The 23306-nt window shown below is 44.6% G+C and overlaps 1 protein-coding gene and 1 pseudogene across 1 annotated transcript in view; both read right to left on the bottom strand.

Moving 5' to 3' along the window:
* Nucleotides 1-23306, bottom strand: part of EXPH5 (exophilin 5) — a 55355-nt gene that overhangs the window by 26907 nt on the left and 5142 nt on the right. The window contains exon 2 of the mRNA XM_066621241.1: nt 2476-2633. Within this exon, the coding sequence (XP_066477338.1) occupies nt 2476-2633 (158 nt within the window). The remainder of the gene's footprint in view (nt 1-2475; nt 2634-23306) is intronic.
* Nucleotides 508-626, bottom strand: LOC136646244 (5S ribosomal RNA; annotated as a pseudogene).

Consider the following 23306-nt stretch of genomic DNA (forward strand, 5'->3'; position numbering starts at 1 on the left):
TGTGTCTGCAACACATTATAACCCTCAACTCTCACTCAACTCTGGACAATGGGCACAAATTAACTTTGTGGACTGGGCCCACACTCACATTTCTGAACAGATACAGTGAAGCTTCTTTATTCGCAGGTTCAGCACCCACAAATCTGACTCAACGTGCGTGCTGACCCAGTGTCTGGAGGGCCCCAAGGACCTCTTGAACATTACAAGAAGACGTCTGGGAGATCCTTGAGGCTCTCCTTGCAGATTCCATTATCCATGGAACTCAGTATCCACGGAGGGTCCAGGAACAGATACCTGGATCTGCAGATTCCAAGGGCCCACTGTAGCTGGTACAGTCAGCTTGACAAAACTTATTTGAACAGGTTGTTGACTTAACCTCACAATCTAAAAAGAAACACAAGGGGGACACCTGCTACAATCAGAAGGAGAGATGTTGGGTTGAATAGGAATACCTTGCTAAATATAACCTATGGTTGGCAACCTTCAGTCTCGAAAGACTATGGTATAAGCCTACAGCACCTGGTATTCCCATGTGGTCTCCCATCCAAGTACTAACCAGGCCTGACCCTGCTTAGCTTCCGAGATCAGACAAGATCAGGCATGTGCAGGGTAACACCACTTTTTAAAGTGCCTCTTTACCCAATCAGTAGGGGACTCAATAATATTGATTCTAATTAGTAAATTGATTAACTCATTTAAAGAAATTTGAATGAGGGCAGGCTTACACAATTTGTAAATACAGTGCAGTCTATCAGCTCACTAAGGGCCCAATCCTATCCAATTTTCTAGTGCCAGCGCAGTCACAATGCAGCCCTAAGGTAAGGGGATAAATATTCCCATATCTTGAGGAGGCCTCAGTGGCTGCTGCTCCACTGGAGAATGCAGTGCATGCCCCTTTGGCACAGCTGCACCAGCACTGGAAAATTGGATAGGATTGGGCTCTAAATCAGCAGTTTTCAGCCATTGCGTCATGGCATATTGGTGTGCTGTGACTGTCCGCAGGTGTGCCGCAGGAGTTTGGGGCAGGGTCATTTATTTATAGGGCCGTTGGGGATGTGAGCCCTCTGCCAGCTATGCAGGGGGCCTTGTCAATTGTCAAAAAACAGATGGTGTGCCTTGACAATTTTAGCACCTTGTCAGTGTGCAGTGAGATGACAAAAGGTTAAAAATAACTGCACTAAGTAGTGGTGGTCCATATTTCTGAGCAAGCATGAACGTCATGAGCAAATATAGCTGGATCAGAGCCACTGCTGCTATCTAGACTTCTCTGGAAAAATACGAGGATGGAATCCAAATCCTTTACATTCAGTGGAAGTTTTGCTACACATTGCAGCTGTTTGCCAGGCATGACTTATTAATAGGAATGCGAGAATGTGAGTAGGGAAGAAAAAATGAACTGAGAAAACTGATCAAAGCAACAAGATACGGACTCTCATCTTCCTGTCCTGATATTCTGATTAGGTTGTCACTTGCATGCTTTCTGAGCGCCGTCTAATTTGTCAAGGCGCTTTTCATCCACTTCATTTATCTAAATTGAGTTCCTGTCCTCACCAAAGAGATTGAGGTGCACATTGTTTTATCTGCAACTGGATTTATCTAAAGTGCTTTCTGCAGCTCTCGTTGCTTGCGCAGCGACCTGAGCACGATACGGCAATCATTACATTTTCCCTCTGATATTTCTTTTTCTTCCTTATAAACTCCTAAATGCTCTTCACATTATAAGGCTGGTGCGGCAGCAATTCATTCAGATAACACCTGCTGTAGTGAGCGGATAACTGTGTTTGAAACATCCCTCATTCCAAAGCATGAAAAATCTCCAAAGATGAGTTGCAACCTGTAGTCTAGCTAAAGGGAGTGGAAAGCCGTACGTTTTTCAGGGAGCCTCACCCACCGTGCAAGCAGCCTCTGATTCTCCCCTTCAGAGCCATTCTGGGTCTCTAGAGCAAAATGAAGGCAAATACGTCTCTGTTTTGCTCTAACAGCCCAGAATAGCTCCAAAGGGGAGGAAGAGGGGCTGCTTGCACCCCCTTCCAGCTACACTACTGGTTGCAAAGTTGTCTTTTCATACCCTTTTATTTTGCCGGGATGTTATTTCCACCCGAAAATCTGATGAAGTTCTTTGTCTTTTAAAACTCTTAGTATGAAAAAGGATCATTTTATTTATTATCATTCTATGTGTATTTTGTCGCTTCACCAAATGTTATCTCAAACTTCCGAAGTTAAGTGTTCCACTTGACAGAATATAAGATGGGTAGGTTTAAGGGTAGGGAATTTGACAATGGGCTGTGGGCGCAGGAGGAAATTTTGACTCCTATTCTTTACTTTGGATCTTGGCATTTATATTTTATATGTCAAAATGAAAATGTCGATAATCTTTTTAAAAAAAAACAACAAAACCACCATGCTTTTGTAATCTCATTTTGTGATGGAAGTGACATTACTTCAGTGACTGTGAAGAAACTAATTCACACTCACCGTTTCTGATGGCCTTTCTCAGCCTGTGAGCTAGAGGCTGTTTTAGCATTGTGCCGACGTCAGTGTCGTTCCGGAATTTTCTCCTCTGTATGTCCTCAAACCATTCTCCAGTCACTCCTGGAAGCCCCAGCGCATCTTGCTTTTTCTTGTAAAGTTTGCTTTAAAAAAATGAGAAAAGAATGTGAACCAAATGTATTGCGTTAAACTCTTTTTTTAGAAATCTCTGTAATGTCTCCAGAAGAATCAAAACTGCAGCCCACACCTACATTGCTCTCACACCCATTTAATGTGAATTTAGTAATCCATGTTCTAACTTCAAATGCATGGGGTTGCCCATCAACATGTATAGTTAGTTTTTGTGCTGGGCCCTTCGATCTGAAACACACCTTTGAATTAGAGGCAAAAACTGCTTTGTAGAACAAAACAAGCCTGAGAATCTTAACCAAGCTTTTTGCTGAAGTCCTGAAAGCAAAAGCTTATTGACAAAAAACACCAGCCCTCTACACATGACCCATGTGCATTTATGACATTTGAGTGGGGAAGGGGATGTCGGTGGCAAACCCTGATCTCAAACGGCACACGTAAATTCATAATTAACACACAGGCACAAATCAGAAACTTTATAAACAAAATAGTATTTCCAACTCTGCAGACAAAGCTATGTAGGTACAAATTGTACACATGTAGCATTTCTTTGATAATTTATTGATCTTTCTAGGCCAGTGGTGGGGCTTGCTTCTCTGATCACGGTACCCCCTCCCTTTGCAGGCTTGTTCAATAAGCACACAAGAGTTGAGCAAACAGTGCATATAGCTAGCCATTTTACCACCCACTGGCAACTGGTGTAGTAAAACCTTCCTTATCACCTGGCAGTAAAATACAGATGAGTAAGCTAAACCATATGATAATGTGGTCTAGACAGCTCAGTCTAGCTGTCAGTCTGGACAGCTCAATTTTCTAGTTTCATCTGTATCCAAATTTGATTTACATTAATTAAAGTGCATTAATTAATTTAATTGCAACTTAAATTTATATCATCTGTATAATTTAATCGGTATTTTCTAGTTTCATCTGTATAAAGGCAAGCCATAGCTAAATGCTCTTTTCGCTATCTAGAACAGTGATTTTCAACCTTTTTCATCTCATGGCACACTGATAAGGCACTAAAATGGTCAAGGTACACCACCAGGTTTTTGTCAATTGACAAGGCACACCATGCTGCCAGTGGGGCTCACATCTCCCAATGGCCCTATTAATAAATGACCTTCCCCCAAATTCCTGTGACACACCTGTGAACCACTTGCGGCACAACAGTGTGCCACGGCACAATGGTTGAAAATGGCTGATCTAGAACATACCCTCTTTCTAAAACAGTACCAGCAAGAAAACATGTACCCAAGTACTGTATATTCAAGGATTTGCTCGCCCTCTAGAGGTAAAAAAGGATTGCATTTGAATTACACAAATTCCCCTTTTCTGTACAGTACAGGTATTTTTGACATAATGCAATTCTTAGTTCCAACAACCATCCAATGGATCCCAGGAAGGCTTCATACATTGAATACTGGAATTGTAAGTGGGCAATTCAAATTCAAATGCTGCCTCAAAAAAAACCCAGGCAAGTTGATCTGTCTCAGTTGTTGTTGGTGCAATATCAGCACAACCAGTACAGACCACATCCACGCATGGCCACAGGGCCCAGGTTTACAGCCTTCCGACTGTGGGTTGAATTAAGAATTCATGTCAGGTGTAATCTGAGAGTTGCAACACTGAAAATGTATATTTAAAATCAGGCAGAAACTGGAGATAAAACCCACTGAAACTGCATAAATGCCACTGCTGAGAGAACAAACCACATATATCACTGTGACTAGCGCTGTAAATATTGACAAATGGATCTTCAGTTGAGTAAAAGGGCAGGCAATTCATCAACTGTTTAAATATATTTGCATGTACTAGAACTAAAGTGACCTAAAACATAAACAAGTGTGCACTTAACCCACAACCATAATTAAAATTAGCATTTCCTAATGAATTAACAGGAGTTTTAGTTGATTAAGCCATCCTTTAATCATCATTATGAAGAATATTTATATACTGCTTTTCAACAAGAGTAGTTCACAAAGCAGTTTACACAGTAAAGTAAATGAAATGGTTCCCTGTCCCCAAAAGGATCATAATTTAAAAAAAAAAAAAACAATAAACAAGAAAACAGAAGAGACACCAGCAATAGCCACTAGGAAAGATGCCAAGCTGGGGTGAAGAGGAACAGTTGCTCTTCCCTGCTAAATATAAGAGGAGCACCATTTTAAAAGGTGCCTCCTTGCCCTGTTACCAGCGCTAACTTTAATCTGATTAAGGGCACAATCAGAGAACAATCAGGAGGGTAAATGTGCCGTAAAGCACATTTGCGCCTCCTCGGGAGTAAGCCGCACTGGCGCACAGAGGTGCGCTGGCACATGGAGGCTGAATCTAGCCACCGTGGTGATTTCTGCGGCAAGCCATGCGTTGGCCCAGCTGGGTCGACACAAGGCTCTGGGGAGGAGGCGGGAGGGAGGCATTCCTGGGCAGGGGGAGGGCGGGCAGTGGGCGGCCCCAGGGGCGGGCAGGCAGGCAGTAGAAGGCAGGGCTGGGATCTGGCAGTTATGCTGGATCCCAACCCCCCCCCCTGTTCCCGGGGAGTTTGGAGTAGCTTCAAGCCGCTCTGCTCTCCTTGGACTTGCGCCACCTCAGGAGGTGGCACAAGTCCGAGGAGACCCATAGGGGCCAGCATGCCATACCTAGAGGTAAGGGGGAAAGTTTCCCTTTGCCTCTGGCTGAGCTGCTTTGGGCCCCTATCACGTGCTGGATACAGCACAAGCCTCTTGGCTTGCCTATTCCAGTGCAGGGTAGGATTGTGCCCTAAAGCTTGCAACTCTAGATTGAGACTGTTTCTATATCTGTCTACACCAGGTTTCATGTAGAAAATCCCTGAACTCAAGTTGTCCTTTATAAATAATGTACAGATGGAGCCTGTTTACCTGTGGATTTTGCATCCACAGATCTGGCTCAGCGCGGGTCCACTTCGGACCTGAGAGGCTTCTGCAATGCCTCAGCCCTGAAAGAGGGCTGCTGAATCATCCAGATGCAGTCACCATTGTCCCTTCAGTGTTTATCATTTGACCATCTTCTTCCCCAGGAGACATTTGACTGAGCTTTGATTTAGCTCTCTGGACAAGGAAGCCCACCCAATTACTCTTTCATCTTCCTGGTTACGAAGAATGGAGTGGGTTGCCATGTGTCTCAGACTACCTTCGTTCTACTATTTTCTGGTTTCTATGAAACCCCAGTTAGGGGGAGTCTCTGCTGTATTGGGAGAGAGATTTCTCCAAGATGGCCTTCCTGTGCCCCATGAACTTCCTTCCTCCTGGGCATTTCCAGTCTATCCAGTTAAAAGGTTGAAGCAGGGAGATAGGTGCTGGTCACTACCTACTATGCCCCTAATCTAACCATACAAATGAGGCTTGTAACACACACACATAACATATCATTGGTATACTTAAGTTTATGTAATTTCTCAAGTGATAACTGATTGGTTTACGAATTTATTCCATTTTTTATTTTCGTAAAAAGTAATATGATTATATTTCAGCCAACTGGACTGCAAAGTTCAACACGCCAGGATACTAAGTGCCTAATCATGTTATGCAAATCATTTTACAAACTGTATTTTATTCAACAAACGCTGCCTAGTTAGTATTTGTTCATGGTAAGCCTGGATATTTGGCATAATTGCAGGTTTGCAGTCCAAACAGCTCAAACGTAATGATGCTGGTTAAAATAAATTGACTGATCCATTGTAAATTAGTCTTTAAAATGATGTGTCTTTTTCCGCTGAGTAATAACCTACATTTTCTCTTTGCAAAGGAATATGAGTATATATTTACTGCTGTTTAACTAGGACTTGATTACTTCAGTCACTGCTCTATCAGAATGCATACATAGCAAAACATGTTCACTTTCTTATTTACAGGTTCCTAAACTACTGCTAAGGTACCTCCATACCAGGCAGACTCTTGCTTCCTAGCATCTAAAACCAAAAGCAAGCCTGACACATATGTTTTTATAGAGTCAGGCATGGTCAGTTCTGGCCTATCAATGTTCAGGAAGCTTCTGACAGATCTCACTGGCCACCCTACAATTCCTTTTTTTACAGCCCAATCCTAACTAACTTTCCAGCACCGACACAACTGTGCCAACAGTGTGCAAATTGCATCTGGGGGGGGCATGTCACAAAGACATGCTCAAGACAAGGGAACATTACCTTGCTGCATTGCAGATGCATCAGTGCTTGGGCTGTTAGTCAGTGACACACACACCAAAACATTGTCTGACATTTCACAGGGGGAAGAGTTTGTTGTGGGCTCAAGTCCTGACCATCCAAGACAAAATAGACCTCATCTATTGTGCTTGCATGCCTCACATGGTGCAGGAGCTTTTTGAAGGACTCCAGTGGGGAGGCTCTGCCTCACCTGCCTCCCCACCCACCGCACGTCCCTGCTGCAGAGCCAATCATAAATGAGGCTTGATGCAAGGCAAACCAAGAAGTAGGGATCTTGGAATTTTGCCCTAGCAAGCGATTCTGGAGTAAACCATGGAAACAGAAGTGCAGTGTGTCCAGCTCTGCTCCCTCCGAGGCAGAGGGGCCATAAATTGAAGGGGCCATATCCTCTTTTGCTATGCAAACCACTTTGTGAATTTTTTTTTGTTGTAGTTGAACAAAAGTACACAAATATTTAATAATTCTGCAGATGCTGATGTCAGCAGGGGTGGGGATTCTCCTGCACTGCAGAGGTTTTGGGGAGGAGTCCTCCAAGACAAAGGAGGGGGATGTGTTGGCAGGGCTTCCCCTATATGGGAGTCTTCACTGTGGTGAGAACTTCCAAGGCGCTCTCCTGGCATGAGCAATGAACTCTGTCTTCCCTATCTTCTCTGTAATTGGATCCCTGTTCTGATAGTGCGGAGTCTGCCCGGGCTATGAGACACCAGGCCTGTTTTAACACTTGTAACTAAACAACACAGCTCATGCACACACCCAAGATTCCCATGCAGTTTGTGACCCTTTAAAAACATCTCCCTAAACATTATTTGTACAGGCTCAGTGGTTACATATGCTCCCAATGTGCTACTTCAGTGTCAGAGAGAATTTCAACCAGGGTGCTGCGGTACATTGGTGTGCTGTGAAAGATCTACAGGTGGGCTGCCAGAGTTTGAGCACAGTGGTTGAAAACTGCTGAAAAACTCTTCCGGGTTCTGCGGCTCTGTCCTTGTCTGTTCTTTTTCCTCCACCAGCTCGGCCGGAAGAGGCACCGACAATCAGTTACTACAGACAGTTACTACAGACAGTTACAATTACTATAATTAGTTATTCCAGTTTGGAGATTGCTGCACATCGAAAAGCGCTTCCCCAGTGCGAATGGAGCTTACCATTCTCCAAGGGGAGCTTGCTCTCTGTGCTTCTAATTGCCCCCAAACTTTGCGCTGGCCAGCCAGCTGGCACAAAGCCTGCTGGGACAACGGAACGCAGAAGCGGCTGGCCAGTGCAAAGTTTGGAGGCACAGAAAAGAGGCTCCCCAGCTGAACGGTAAGCTCCATTCACCCAGGGGAAGGATTGTAATGGGTGCTGGATCTTGCCCATGAATGCCTGCTGTTACAGACAGTTGCCCTAGATACAGACCCCAGAACCTGGAAGAATCTCCTGAACGTGACAAGAGGTGAAGATCACAGAGAAGACCATAGAGATCAATGTGCTGCAAGAAAAACACTGGTGTAGATAGATGAGCACCTGGGAACCACATGTATGCCACCCAAGTTCCATGATGGAAGAAAGGCTGGGTATAAATGTGGTGAGTAAATACATTTTCAAGAAACTTGAAACATGGTCTATATTGTTTACAGTTTCTCACTGTCTGTATATCTGAGTGCTATGAGAAGCTAAGGCCAATATTCACTCCCAGCCCAGCATAGTTACTCCTCTGCTGGAAAGATTGTTATAGCAACTAGATGGAACACTGTGGGATGGATTTCTGGGTAAACATGCCTAAGCTTGAGCTGTTAATCTTTAACATGTCACGTTTAGCTTTGCATTCCTATGTTTTCTTGTTCTCTCTCTGTTGAACCCTGAAATCTCAAATTTTACAGGTATACCTTTTTTTCCCAACATCCCTGAAGCTGCAGCAAAATATTTTTATTTATTTTACGGAGTCCTTGAAAAGAATGCAATGCTGCTAAAGGCCACCTCAGGACTGCCCCCTGGTGGTGCAGTTTTTAATTTTAATTTTTGATATATAATTTTGCCTCCTACTTTCTGTGCGCAGCAAGGCTAAGTAGGAATGAATCCAAGAGGCCATAAACACAAGTTTGTTTTGTTGTTGCTGTTTTTGCTTTGCTATGCCGAGGAAAAGAGTATATAAATATTACCACTGTTATTAATATTAATAATATTAACATAAGTCTACCAAAGCAAAATGCCAACACTGAAAACATTGAAACAATGAAAATATGGGTGTTCCAGGGAAGAAAAGGGGACAGGGGTGTTGTGGAGTCCATATTGGGAGGGAAGAAGGGAAGCTGCAACCCTCCCAAAGTTTATTATCCTGCACTGCTAATACTGGTATAGTGATATATGCACAAATTAATCACAACAGGAGTTCTAAAAATATACTCTCGGAAGGGGGCAACTTTTCCTATAGCACATGATTTGGACCTTATTGAATCTGTTCTATTCTTCTCTATTAAAATATTTTTGCACCCCCTCATTCTGGAATCTGAAATGGCACCTCCAAGGCAACTACAGAATACAGAACCTGGGACACAGTTCAAGAGCACAAGATACCACTGAAATGAAACCAGCTGAGGTCCGGTCATCGCCTGAATGGATGACCACTAGAGAACTCCATGCACACTGCCATAAGTTTCACTGTAACCTTCACCTTAGTTTCACTAAGTATATAACCAGTGGGGAAAAATGTGAAACTAAGGGCGTAATCCAAAAACACCCTTGGGTCGGCATAAGTTCCTTGTGCAGGCCTGGGACTGTCACAAATGTGCCATAAGACATGAGTGCACCAAATTGTGAGTCGGGGAGACCAGTGCCAGGACATGCACCAGCCTCTCCACGCTGATGCAGACCTCGGGCCTGGTTTGCGCTAGCCTTTCCAGGTCAGAGCGGGGGTCTCGGGGGGGCATGGGGAGGGTGGGGAGGAGGCATTTCAGGGCAGCGAGAGGGTGGGCGACAGGTGGTCCCATGGGTGGGCGGTGGGGAAGCAGGGGGCAGGGCTAGGATCCAGCATGTACATTCCCAGATCTAGGACTGTTCCTGGGTGGCCTGGGGCAGCTCCAGGCTGCTCAGATTTGTGCCACCTCTTCTGGTAGCATAGATACAAGTAGACCCACTGGGGCTGCTGCAGCGCAACACAGGGCAAGGGAAGCAGTTCCTATTTGAGCTATTTCCAGTGGATTACTATGGTGGCCTGCATTTATTTATTTAGCATAGTTATGGCAAGCCCCTAAAATCTTTTCTATTTTGTCATGGATGGAAGAACAGGAAGTCAACATGACCAACGCTGCAAGCCTACACATTATTCCTTGGAAATTGCTCTGTGCTCAGTGAGGCTTAATCCCATGTTACTATCCACACTATTAAAGCCAAAAAAATTCCTTAAAGATGAAGATCAGACAGTTTCCAGGGAAACTTCCCATTTGTTCATCTGGCTGGCTTTCACCTTTCTCTCTCCCTTCGACACTCCTCTGCCCAGCTGCATTCTTTCTTCAGAAGCCATGCCAAACTATCAATGGGCCAGTGCATAATTGGTGGAAAATGTTCTAACCCACACCCCAAGCGTGTACAGGCGCAGAGGTACAGTGAATGGTATTTTAAACTACAATTGGTTAGGTGTGGTTGTTTCTGAGCACATAATCTTTGTTTTAAGAATGAGGAATGCCCATCTGACATCTCTTAGTTCAGGCACTGAACAGATCAAGCATTTTTTTAAACAAAGTGTATGCATTTTTAAGAACCCTACTTTTAAGAGCTTAAAAGCCCTTAAGAACCTCCCTTTAAGAGCTTAATGCATTTTTAAGAGCCCTCCCAAGCCTACAGGCTTATAGAATCATAGAGCGGGAAGGGACCTCAAAAGTCATCAAGTTCAACCCACTGCCTGTAGCAGGAACTCCTCCTATAGCATCTCCAGCAGGTGCTTGTCATGGATAACTCTGGTCCTAATCCTAATAGAATCACAGGCAATTAGTTGCACATAAACTGGTGGCCCCAATGGGGAAGTGCATACCTGTTTACATCAAAAGATGCACTTGGTCACTTCCAGGAAGCTAAGCTGAGAATCAGACAGGAAACACACTGAATTGACGGGGGGGGGGGGATGCTCACTTAAAATCTGACAAAACAGCAGAGATGTTACAAATACTCACACTCCAGCCTACTACCTGTTTACCCCCAGTTTTCTAAATAAAGAAGTTCCCCACCACAACTAAAGATGCTCGTGCATTTGCACATCTGCCAGGGAAGCAGTGAAGAAGGGAAGTTCACAAATGGAAGATAACCATCGCTGTCCCTTTATAGGACTTGACTGTTCTTATTTGTCCCCAGGGATCACAAGTGTACTCTCTAACAACCTGAGAGAGAGAGTAATGGTACAGGGGCTGTCTCTAAGGTACACTACAAACTTCCTCATTAAGGCGATGCTTTGTTCTGAGAATGGGAGGGATAGGAGCTCACCAAGACATAATAAACAAGGGCTCCCTTGCAGAAAATACAACCCTTCTGCTCAAAAAAGAGCGTATAGCATTATTTTCCATGTGCCATAAGGCAGCCTCATTGTGATGCTACATTCTGCCACTTCAAAGGTTTTACATCAGCATGCAATGAATATGCTTGTATATGTATATAACATATGTTATATACATATACAAGCATCTCCCCAAATCCGAGGGGATCCCAAATCCGAGGGGATCCGTTCCAGGACCCCCCACCACCGAAGATATAAAACCATGGATATGATGGAACCCTATATATACTGTATAGAGAGATTTTTTTGAATGAACAAACTATCTACTCTGAAAGGGCCACAACAGAAAAATGGAAAACAAACCTAGAATCCATAAAAAAAATTCACATTATATTTAAGTACATTACTACCCAGCTCCACTCCTGAGAATGATCACAAGGTCATATTTCTACTCTATAGCTGTTTTTAGTGCTGGCATCTTGAGCTTGTGTTTTTCTCAGTGGCTGTTTAATTGTGTGTATTTACCCGAAAGGTATGACTCAATAGCACTGTTAAATCTCCCACTCTTCCTCTTTTTGCTGCCATTATCCCTCAAGCTGCCATTTTGTCTGTATTAAACTCAAACTTCATCTCCCCTGTTAACTTTTGCAGATCCACCTCCAGGCAGGAGCAGAGCTTGACCACATTTCTTTGCAAACTGAACCCTATGAAATGATAGCTGCCAGAGGGCAGCTGTCATGTCTGAGAAGACAGAATTATCCCCATGGCGTGCACACAAACCGGTCCTGTTTGAACTACACAGAGATCAAAAGAGTTCACTGCCAGAATAAGGAAGAATTCCTATCATGGCATCCTGTCAAATCTCAAATTGATCTACAAACCAACAGTTGCAACTGGTAGAAAAAATATCCTCCACATCAAATTGAATCATATAATATCAGAGTTGGAAGGGAACCTGGAGGTCACCTAGTCCAAATCCCTGCTCAGTACAAGCAACCACTACAGCAGTGATTTTTAACCAGTGTGCCATGGCACACTGGTGTGCCACAAATGTTCTGCAAGTGTGCCATGGGAATTTGGGAGAGGGTCATTTATTAGGAGGCCATTGGGGGACATGAGCCTTCCACTGGCAGCATAGTGTATCCTGCCACTTGTCAAAAAACTGATGGTGTGCCTTGACAACCACAGTGCCTTGTCGGTGTGCTGTGTGATGAAAAAGGTTGAAAAATCACTGCACTGCAGCATCCCAGACAGGTGACTGACACCAAAGCAGTTCATATCAGAAGACTATGAACCAAGCAAGCCCATCCATGAGGCTGACAGAGACAGGCAGTCAGTGGCGTCACTAGGGTTCGCGTCACCCGGTGCGGAATGCCAGCGCGTCACCCTCCATGCAGTGGGAGGGGCAACACTCCAGGTGGTGGGCATGGTGATGTACCATCACTCCTCACCCACTGGTTTTTTGGCTGTACTATTTGATAGAAAACAGATAAGTCAATGTGGTTTGTTTCATTGCATTCTGCATGAAATGGCACATTGATTGATATATAACATGATGGTATTATTCCTCCAAATTATGATTTTAGTGATTTTGGTCACTGGTGCTGTCACACCCTCCCCCAGGCTGTCAACTTACTAACACCTTATTACAGCTGTTCTCAAACTTTTAGCACTTGAATGCTTTTTAGAATGACAATCTGTTCAAGACCCACCAGAAGTCATGTCATGGTGGAAGTGACATCATCAGGCAAATTAAAATAAATAATTCAAGTAAAACAAATAATTCAATAAGCAGAAGCCAGCCCTGTCCCAGCAAGTGAATTTCCTCTGTAGCCTGCCTGCAATAACACCCTCCCACCCCCCAAAATCAGAAAGGATTTCAGCCCTACCCAGTGCCCAGTTCAATTTAAGAACTTCTGTTTAAACCCGATCACTGTCAGGATCCACCTGGCTTTGCAAGCCTAAAAAAAGTTCACCTTATCAGCTGAAGCCTCTGTTTTGATCCTTTTGGGGGGTGGGGGGGAGGCTGCCTTCTGGAGCAATTGTTGAGCTCCATTTCCATCAGATCAGGACCATTCTGGTGGCTTCACATTCCCCTTAACTGGCCTGGCCACCAGCCAAGGCACGTTTGCTTACTCAAGGGTAAACGTGACTGTATGGCTTAGTTTCGCTTTCCATAGGGCTCAATAGATTCCTCTTTGGAGGGAGGGACTTCCTTCTTAGGTGTTTTTGGGGGCTGTATTCATTAGATCAGGACCATTCTGGTGTTGGATTCCTCTCATCCTGCCCTTTCTGACAGACTAAGGCAAGTTCACCTGTTCACAAGTAAATGCACGATACAGCTGGGTTTCACTTTCCATAGGGCTCCATGCATTTTTTGTTCTCCAGTTTTTTGGCCATGACTTTTTATAGAAAGAGATACTTCACTCTGGTTTTTTTGCATTGCATTCTGCTGGAAATTCCGCATCCAACGGTATATAACATGATGGTATTACTCCTAACCACCGCAATTTTAGTGTGTCACCCCCCAGTGCGCGTCACCGCCCCATGCGTGTCACCCGGTGTGGCCCACACCACCCGCACCCCCTGGCAATGCCACTACAGGCAGCAGATTGGCCGGGGGCACCCACATCCATCCACCCCCTCCTGCCCCACACTGACAAAGGAAGAGGGGATGGAGCAGAAGAGGAAGTGTGGAGAAGACTCAATTCTCTGCCTCCCTCATCCTTTCCCAATCCAGGGAGTGGTGGAAGGAGAAGTATATCGCCAATGAAGGGGGGCAGCATTTAGCACATTGCTTCAGACCCCAGCAGAGCAGAGGGGCGAACGGGCAGTGAAAGCTTTAGGACTTCTAATTCATCACAATGACAACTCGTAGTGGAGCTGCAAAGCCACCAAGCAGTAGCTTGCAATAGTCCCTCTTGCTCTGACATTGCAACTACTGCCACATACCTAGTCAGAAGCAACCTCTAGGGCTGCCAGCTTCTCAACTGGCCACCATATCGTATCTTCCCACATTCCTCTGATGAAAGTAGTTACATTCTTGCAACACCCTTGTTGTGAAGCCATCTTTACCAACTCAGATCATCGAGGTCAATATCTTCAGGTCACTGAGATAGAGAATACACTTTGCAATCTTTAACAATTTTTCATCCTACACAGACCTCATACCCCATCCCAGACTATTCAAGGGGATCCAGCCACTCTCAGGAGGAGGAGGAGGGGAGAAAATACCATTCCAAGAGCAAAACTCCACTCACAGAAGGTAGAATCCAAGCAAGAAAATACGTCACCTTCTCTCTTTTAACTAAGCATTTTATATTGGAGTTTTTTTCATGCCCATAAAAAGCTTCAGAAGCAGATTTTTCCATAATCCACAGCAACTTGAAAGCCAGCTTTGCAGCTTGGAACCCAATGCTCCACCACTATTCATTCATGTGCAACCTCAGCATTTAATTCCCACCAGAACCCTTTCATAGAGCTCACATGACCATATAAACATACAGTATGCCAATGGCTTGTTTTTATACAAACAGTTATAATGAAAAGCCTTGACAGTCACCTAACCAACCCTTGAATTAATGTTAAACCGCTGACTGAGCAACTATTACACCAGCAAATGCCCATTTTTTTTTCACAAGAGGAATCTTATTCACCCCAGTGAGCCTAGAGTGACTGACCATCCTAGTTAATTAGCTATGAATGACACCCCTTGCCCCATCATTTAGTTTGGTAGGTAAGCTTCCCCAAGGCAAGGGCTGACTTTCCTAAACAACCCCCAATGACTCAGTAGTAATACATAATATTTGCACCATTATTAAGACACAAAAGATCCTAGTAAGCCGCAATATATTCATAGGTGGTGTTCTTTTTAAATTCACTTTCTTATTTTTTTTAATAAAGGAAAAAACCCAAGAAATAATTACTACATGTTACACAAGTATCTCATGCCTCTACCATGCAATTATTCATTATATTTCTTGATGGCCTGTAATAAGGCAAGTGGCACTGACTAGGCACTTTTCCATTTCCTACAAAAAACAAACATAAAGAGCCTCAACTATGAAAGTAAAGTCTTTGCATATGAATGAAAACTAGACTACATGGTACATCCAACTTTCAGGCACTTGGGACTTCTAATAATAATACTAGGTGCACAGGGCACTGATTTTCATTATTTTTTTAAAAAAGGGCAGAACAAAACAATCAGGAACATAACATGCACATGCAACACAAGAAAATATTGCATTATTGTGCATGTGCAACTGATTTTTAACAATATTACTTGAAGCTACTAGGACTAGTGCAGGTGTGCAGAAGGTCCAAAGTTCAATCCCTGGCATCCCAAGGTAAGGAGACACACATTGCAATCTTATCTAAACCGCCCCCCCCACGCTGATGCAGCTATACTACTGGAACGTGCTACACCCTGTGGGGGTCAGTAACAGAGTTCTCCTCCAGGAAAGGGAACGTTACCAGAACCGGGGCTCCCACAAAGATCGCTGAAGCCTGGCTGCCACTGCTTACTGTTCACAACCATGGGCAGGCTGCACTCTTATCACATTTTTCAATGCCTGTAAAGTATGTTGCATTGTTGGAACACAAGTTCCAACAACACAGCAGGCCCACAGGATTGGGCCATCAGATGAGTAGAACCGTCACATTTTGAAGACACGAACTGTCATTGTTAAAAGTGAAATACCAGCAAAAAAAGAGGACCCAGAAGTCTGACATTTTTAAAGATATCAAGTTTAACACATTATACTTTCATGCCCACCTTCATACACACTTGCAGCCACAAGGGAGCAGCTTCCTCACTGCGAAGTCCCAAATGGCTCCAGTACGTGTGTGATATAGCACACACTTAAGTCTTGCTCTCCTTATTAGCCAGGCTGCGATTCACTGAGAAGCAACAGGGTGAGGGTTATCCATGTCATTGAGTGGAGTGAGGTCCTGTTGATGCTTGGACCCCAGAGCTTATGAGACCTCCTCCAGAGATAGAGCTACAGCAGCTCTCATGACGTATTGGGACTTCATGGTCTCTGTTTCGTTTTCTAATATTGATAACAAGAAGAAATGTAGAAATACAAAATGATTCCCCATTCTTTATAAAGTAATACCTCCTATAAGCTGTGGATATGCTCCAGGAAAGCAGAGTGCTCTGCGAAACAGCGCTATAGGAGGTATCACTGTTCTAATTAGAACAGGTTAGAAGGAGGTTCTAATTAGGTTAGAAGGAGGTTGAAAGGGAGGGTAAAAAGAGTCCAACCTCTCCAGAGTGCATGGAGGCTGCTAAAAACAACAGTAATAGAGGCCCAGCAGAGGTGTATACCGCAAAGAAAGAAGGGTTCCACTAAATCCAGGAGGGTGCCCGCATGGCTAACCAGCCAAGTTAGAGAGGCTGTGAAGGGCAAGGAAGCTTCCTTCCGTAAATGGAAGTCTTGCCCTAATGAGGAGAATAAAAAGGAACATAAACTGTGGCAAAAGAAATGTAAGAAGGTGATACTGGAGGCCAAGCGAGACTATGAGGAACGCATGGCCAGCAACATTAAGGGGAATAATAAAAGCTTCTTCAAATATGTTAGAAGCAGGAAACCCGCCAGAGAAGCGGTTGGCCCTCTGGATGGTGAGGGAGGGAAAGGGGAGATAAAAGGAGACTTAGAGATGGCAGAGAAATTAAATGAGTTCTTTGCATCTGTCTTCACGGCAGAAGACCTCGGGCAGATACCGCTGCCCGAACGGCCCCTCCTGACCGAGGAGTTAAGTCAGATAGAGGTTAAAAGAGAAGATGTTTCAGACCTCATTGATAAATTAAAGATCAATAAGTCACCGGGCCCTGATGGCATCCACCCAAGGGTTATTAAGGAATTGAAGAATGAAGTTGCAGATCTCTTGACTAAGGTATGCAACTTGTCCCTCAAAACGGCCACGGTGCCAGAAGATTGGAGGATAGCAAATGTCACGTCTATTTTTAAAAAGGGAAAGAGGGGGGACCCAGGAAACTATAGGCCGGTCAGCCTAACATCCATACCGGGTAAGATGGTGGAATGCCTCATCAAAGATAGGATCTCAAAACACATAGACGAACAGGCCTTGCTGAGGGAGAGTCAGCATGGCTTCTGTAAGGGTAAGTCTTGCCTCACGAACCTTATAGAATTCTTTGAAAAGGTCAACAGGCATGTGGATTTGGGAGAACCCGTGGACATTATATATCTGGACTTTCAGAAGGCGTTTGACACGGTCCCTCACCAAAGGCTACTGAAAAAACTCCACAGTCAGGGAATTAGAGGACAGGTCCTCTCCTGGATTGAGAACTGGTTAGAGGCCAGGAAGCAGAGAGTGGGTGTCAATGGGCAATTTTCACAATGGAGAGAGGTGAAAAGTGGTGTGCCCCAAGGATCTGTCCTGGGACCGGTGCTTTTTAACCTCTTCATAAATGACCTGGAGACAGGGTTGAGCAGTGAAGTGGCTAAGTTTGCAGATGACACCAAACTTTTCCGAGTGGTAAAGACCAGAAGTGATTGTGAGGAGCTCCAGAAGGATCTCTCCAGACTGGCAGAATGGGCAGCAAAATGGCAGATGCGCTTCAATGTCAGTAAGTGTAAAGTCATGCACATTGGGGCAAAAAATCAAAACTTCACATATAGGCTGATGGGTTCTGAGCTGTCTGTGACAGATCAGGAGAGAGATCTTGGGGTGGTGGTGGACAGGTCGATGAAAGTGTCGACCCAATGTGCGGCGGCAGTGAAGAAGGCCAATTCTATGCTTGGGATCATTAGGAAGGGTATTGAGAACAAAACGGCTAGTATTATAATGCCGTTGTACAAATCTATGGTAAGGCCACACCTGGAGTATTGTGTCCAGTTCTGGTCGCCGCATCTCAAAAAAGACATAGTGGAAATGGAAAAGGTGCAAAAGAGAGCGACTAAGCTGATTACGGGGCTGGGGCACCTTCCTTATAAGGAAAAGCTACGGCGTTTGGGCCTCTTCAGCCTAGAAAAGAGACGCTTGAGGGGGGACATGATTGAGACATACAAAATTATGCAGGGAATGGACAGAGTGGATAGGGAGATGCTCTTTACACTCTCACATAATACCAGAACCAGGGGACATCCACTAAAATTGAGTGTTGGGCGGGTTAGGACAGACAAAAGAAAATATTTCTTTACTCAGCGTGTGGTCGGTCTGTGGAACTCCTTGCCACAGGATGTGGTGCTGGCGTCTAGCCTAGACGCCTTTAAAAGGGGATTGGACACGTTTCTGGAGGAAAAATCCATTATGGGGTACAAGCCATGATGTGTATGCGCAACCTCCTGATTTTAGAAATGGGTTATGTCAGAATGCCAGATGCAGGGGAGGGCACCAGGATGAGGTCTCTTGTTATCTGGTGTGCTCCCTGGGGCATTTGGTGGGCCGCTGTGAGATACAGGAAGCTGGACTAGATGGGCCTATGGCCTGATCCAGTGGGGCTGTTCTTATGTTCTTATGTTATGTTCTAATGCAAGTGCTTTCACAATACTGTACTCACCAGCAGTAATCCCTCTAGGGTCTACACCAGTGCACAGACCCCTCCAGCTTCCACGCCAGAGCCCAGCAGCATTTCCAGATGCACAAGGATGATGTCATACATCATCACTGGACTTCCGTAACACCAAGGTTCGCGGACCTTGGTTTCCAGGGTTTTGAGCTGCACAACCACATGGCCACACAGCTTAAAGGGAACACTGTGCACCATTGTGTACACAATGTGTACAAACTGTGCACAAACTGCTGCAGCCATCACTCCTTCTGCTTGGCAGTGCTAGAAGATGGGAGGAGCTACTCCCAGGAAGATCAGCCAGGAAGTGACTCATCCTTGGAGACTACAGACTTTTTGTTGAAAAATACATGTCGGATAGATTGCCGGGCCTGCTGTTTCCTCTCCCAAAGCATTTCCTGGTGACATGTGATTGGCTAACCAGAATGCTCTGCTCTCTTTGGCGCAGAACTAGCCTGAATACGCACAATACAGACAACTGCACTTTTCTGCACTAAACTTTTGAACCATTTTTATGCATTTCAACCTTTTTTAAAAAAAAATGCTACAAAAATCACACTCAAGACGGAGAGTACTGTGACGAAACTGTGTTACAGGAAGCATTTCTATAACTGAAGTTCTGTATGCAAAGCCCAGAACAGTAAGTGCTAGAAAGATTTTAAAACAAATAAAAACATCAATTAAATGATTAAAAGCAGCTAAGATGATTGCACAGCCCCCGGGGATAGAACAGACTGGGCTTTCTTCAGTGCATATCTTCTGCCTAATCTCATCTTGGACGACTGCAAATTTTGTGATCAAACTATCCCTTGTTTGCAAAGCCGTTTGCTTGGGGTCTTTGTAATGCCATCATTCACAGTGAGAAAAAAGTGAACCACTTGAAACACAAAAAGACCCACTCAGAAAGGGGATGACATCACCAGAAACAAAACCCTTTGGAACAATTACTGTACCTGCTGGGAGGCCGACAACCAACAGGAATCAGTTGTGCTAATTGAAGGATCTAGATCAGGGGTGCTCACACTTTTTTGGCTCGAGAGCTACTTTGAAACCCAGCAAGGCCCGGAGATCTACCAGAGTTTTTTTTAACAATGTTCGCGCCATCATAACATATAACATTTATGTGTACAATGTATGTTGGTGTACCTTGAGCCCCACTGAGTATAACAGGACTTACTCCTGAGTAGACATGCCTAGGATTAGGCTGTGAGGCTGTAATCCTAGCCACACTTACCTGGGAGTAAGCCCCATTGAGTACAATGGGCCTTACTCCTGGCGTTTCCTCCCAGAGGCACCTGAAGGGGGGGGGGTCGGCACTCCGCTATCTACTCATTTTGCCTCGCGATCTACCGGTAGATCGCGATCCACCTATTGAGCACCCCTGATCTAGATAATGCCCTAGAAACCCACCTAGGCATGGACAATCTTGTATTCCTTGGATGGATAATTGCTCCCTGGTGTTTGCTTATAGACACTGTGTACAAAAAAGGTGGTATTGTGGGAATACATAGTTGGTTCCCTCCTTCCACCCTTGCTTTATTTTGTATGCAAGGGAAACAGTACTATGGGACACACACACACACACACACACACACACACACAACACTGCTAGAACAGTCTTTCTTTTTCCCAGCACAGTCAAACACAAACTGTTCCCACTCACATACACACCCACTACTCTCTGGGTGGTCTCCTCTTGCTTTTGCTCACACGGACATCAAACTGTCCAATAACACAACAAATATGAAAAGAGAAAGGGAACAGCTGCATTCCACAATTCTCATTTGCTCTTCACAGCCCTTCCTTGGCATTTGGTCATGTTTATTCTATTCATTTTTATCCTACTTTTCAGAATCAAATGCGCTCAAAGCAGCTAGAAAGACAGACATGAAAAATAATGCGACACCACAAACCATCCACAATAAAACTTCATAGAAACCATTGACACAGCAGAGAAAATCATGCCTGCCTGAATGGAAAACACCGAAGGAGGGAAGAGAGGAAGCCTATTGATTTCTCCCCCCCCCCCAAGCCAGTCACATGTGGTACTGGAGGTGGTACTGGAGGTGCCCTCCCAGCACTGTTCACTGTAACCACATATTCTTATTACAGACAGCAGAATAAGTTACCATGAAGCCTGACACTAGAGAAAGCTATTTTAGCACAATTGCTAAGAACCTGAGCAGGACTGGGACACTCCTGGTTCCTGAAGGGGTATATCAGCGAGTCATGGACTCTTCCCTCACAACAGGAGAGGAAACTGAACGCTTTCCACATGCGCTGCCTCCGGTGCATTTTCGGCATCACCTGGCAGGACAAAGTTCCAAACAACACAGTCCTGGAAAGAGCTGGAATCCCTAGCATGTATGCACTGCTGAAACAGAGAAGCCTGCGTTGGCTTGGTCATGTTGTGAGAATGGATGATGGCCAGATCCCAAAGGATCTCCTCTATGGAGAACTCGTGCAAGGAAAGCGCCCTGCAGGTAGACCACAGCTGCGATACAAGGACATCTGCAAGAGGGATCTGAAGGCCTTAGGAGTGGACCTCAGCAGGTGGGAAACCCTGGCCTCTGAGCGGCCCGCTTGGAGGCAGGCTGTGCAGCATGGCCTTTCCCAGTTTGAAGAGACACTTGGCCAACAGTCTGAGGCAAAGAGGTAAAGAAGGAAGGACCATAGCCAGGGAGACAGACCAGGGACAGACTGCACTTGCTCCCAGTGTGGAAGGGATTGTCACTCCCGAATCGGCCTTTTCAGCCACACTAGACGCTGTTCCAGAACCACCATTCAGAGCGCGATACCAGAGTCTTTCGAGACTGAAGGTTGCCAACAAGAAATATCAGATGCCTCCCCCTTTACCTGGTGGTGCTCTAGTCCACTGGTCTTCAACCTTTTTCATTCTCATAAGTTGCCATGACCCCACAATGGAAGCTTTGTGACCCCACTGGGATCACGACCCCAAGGTTGAAGAACATGGTGCTGAAGGAAGCGCTAATCCTTCCCTCACTCTTCTTTGTCTTGTTTTCATATTTGGAACCCAGGCAGTGCCAGAAGTGGGATGAGGTGGGGAGAAATGCCCCCCTGACAAATGCCTCCTCCCTCTCTCTGGATTCCTATGGTGCCTTGAAGGAAAGTGCAGGCTGTGAACATTTTCATGTCTTTCACAAATGAAGACCTAAGGATGACTAGCACTTATGCGACATAGCCATAGTAGCTATTGGAAAGGCATTCTTCAAAGCTCCAGACTTTGAGGCTGTTGTTAACTGTTATGCAATATAACATAAGCACCAGTGGTTTCAGCTTTTATAGGTCATCCATATTTTATATAGATTAATTATCTATAGTTATAAATATTTATTATCTATACTTTGTATTTTATAGGGCACCCCTGTCAACTGGGCAGAGAAGCAGCTTTTAAAGTGGTGTCCTTTTATATTTAGCAGTCAGAGAGCAGTTGTCCCTCTTCACCCCAGCATGGCATCTTTTCCAATGGCTATTGCTGGTGTCTCCTTCGTTTTGTTTTGTAAAAGAGTGTGAGCCCTTTGTGGACAGGGAACCATTTATTTATTTCTATGTAAATCACTTTGTGAATGACTCTGTTGAAAAGTGGTATATAACTACTCCTAATAATCTGCAGGCGTGCTTTGCCTCAATTTCCCAATCAGAGAAAACATTTTTAGGATGAAAGCCTTTAATATGAAATACAGTTATTTCTCTTCCATAAATCCAATGTTTGGAGCAAAGCCTACCTGCCCCCTCCAAAAAATGCATTTAATCTCTTATGTGTCCTCCCAAAAAATTTACTTGGTACTGCCACTGGTGGGATCTGAGAGCAAAACAACAACCCACTCCTAATCAGAGCAACTCAGCTAAGTGTTCTTCTCAGTGTTTGCAGCGTAGTTGTGTGTTTGTATGGGTTGTGCACACTTTCCCATTAGGATCCAAGCTGAGGGAATGGCCAGTGTGCCCTCAAATTAATTCACAGAAATGACTCTGAATTGCCAAATTACTAGACTTTTTGCTAGTGAAAACAGCTCCAGCTCCAGTGGTGGGGGAAGACATCAAATCTCATCTGGAATTTGCCTGGGGCTACCATCAAAAATGGAAAATTTAGGTTTTCATTTCCTCAAGGCCAAGGAGAAAACTTGAATGTGACAAGAAGGTACGTATCTTCAGCCAATCCCATACAGAGGTGACAAATATCACCAAGTTAAAATGATAGCACGTTCAGATGACAACATCAGGTTATCTGTGCAGAACTGACGTGCTAAATCAGAAGTTTCAGAAGTCAGTCAAGTGAATAACTTGAAAATGGAGGTATTTTTAATACACCAGGGCTGTGATCCTATATACAGTTTCCTGGAAGCAAGAATATGAGACTTACTTCTGAGTAGACCTGCACAGGCTTACACTGCGAAGAATATACACCCCAAGCTTGCTATGGTCTGCACTGTGAACAGACAGTAGCCACATGAACAGATGCGCCAATGTACATAGACTACACAGGACAGATC

Source organism: Tiliqua scincoides, chromosome 3 (genome assembly GCF_035046505.1).
Source record: "Tiliqua scincoides isolate rTilSci1 chromosome 3, rTilSci1.hap2, whole genome shotgun sequence".
Classification (NCBI taxonomy): Eukaryota; Metazoa; Chordata; class Lepidosauria; order Squamata; family Scincidae; genus Tiliqua; species Tiliqua scincoides.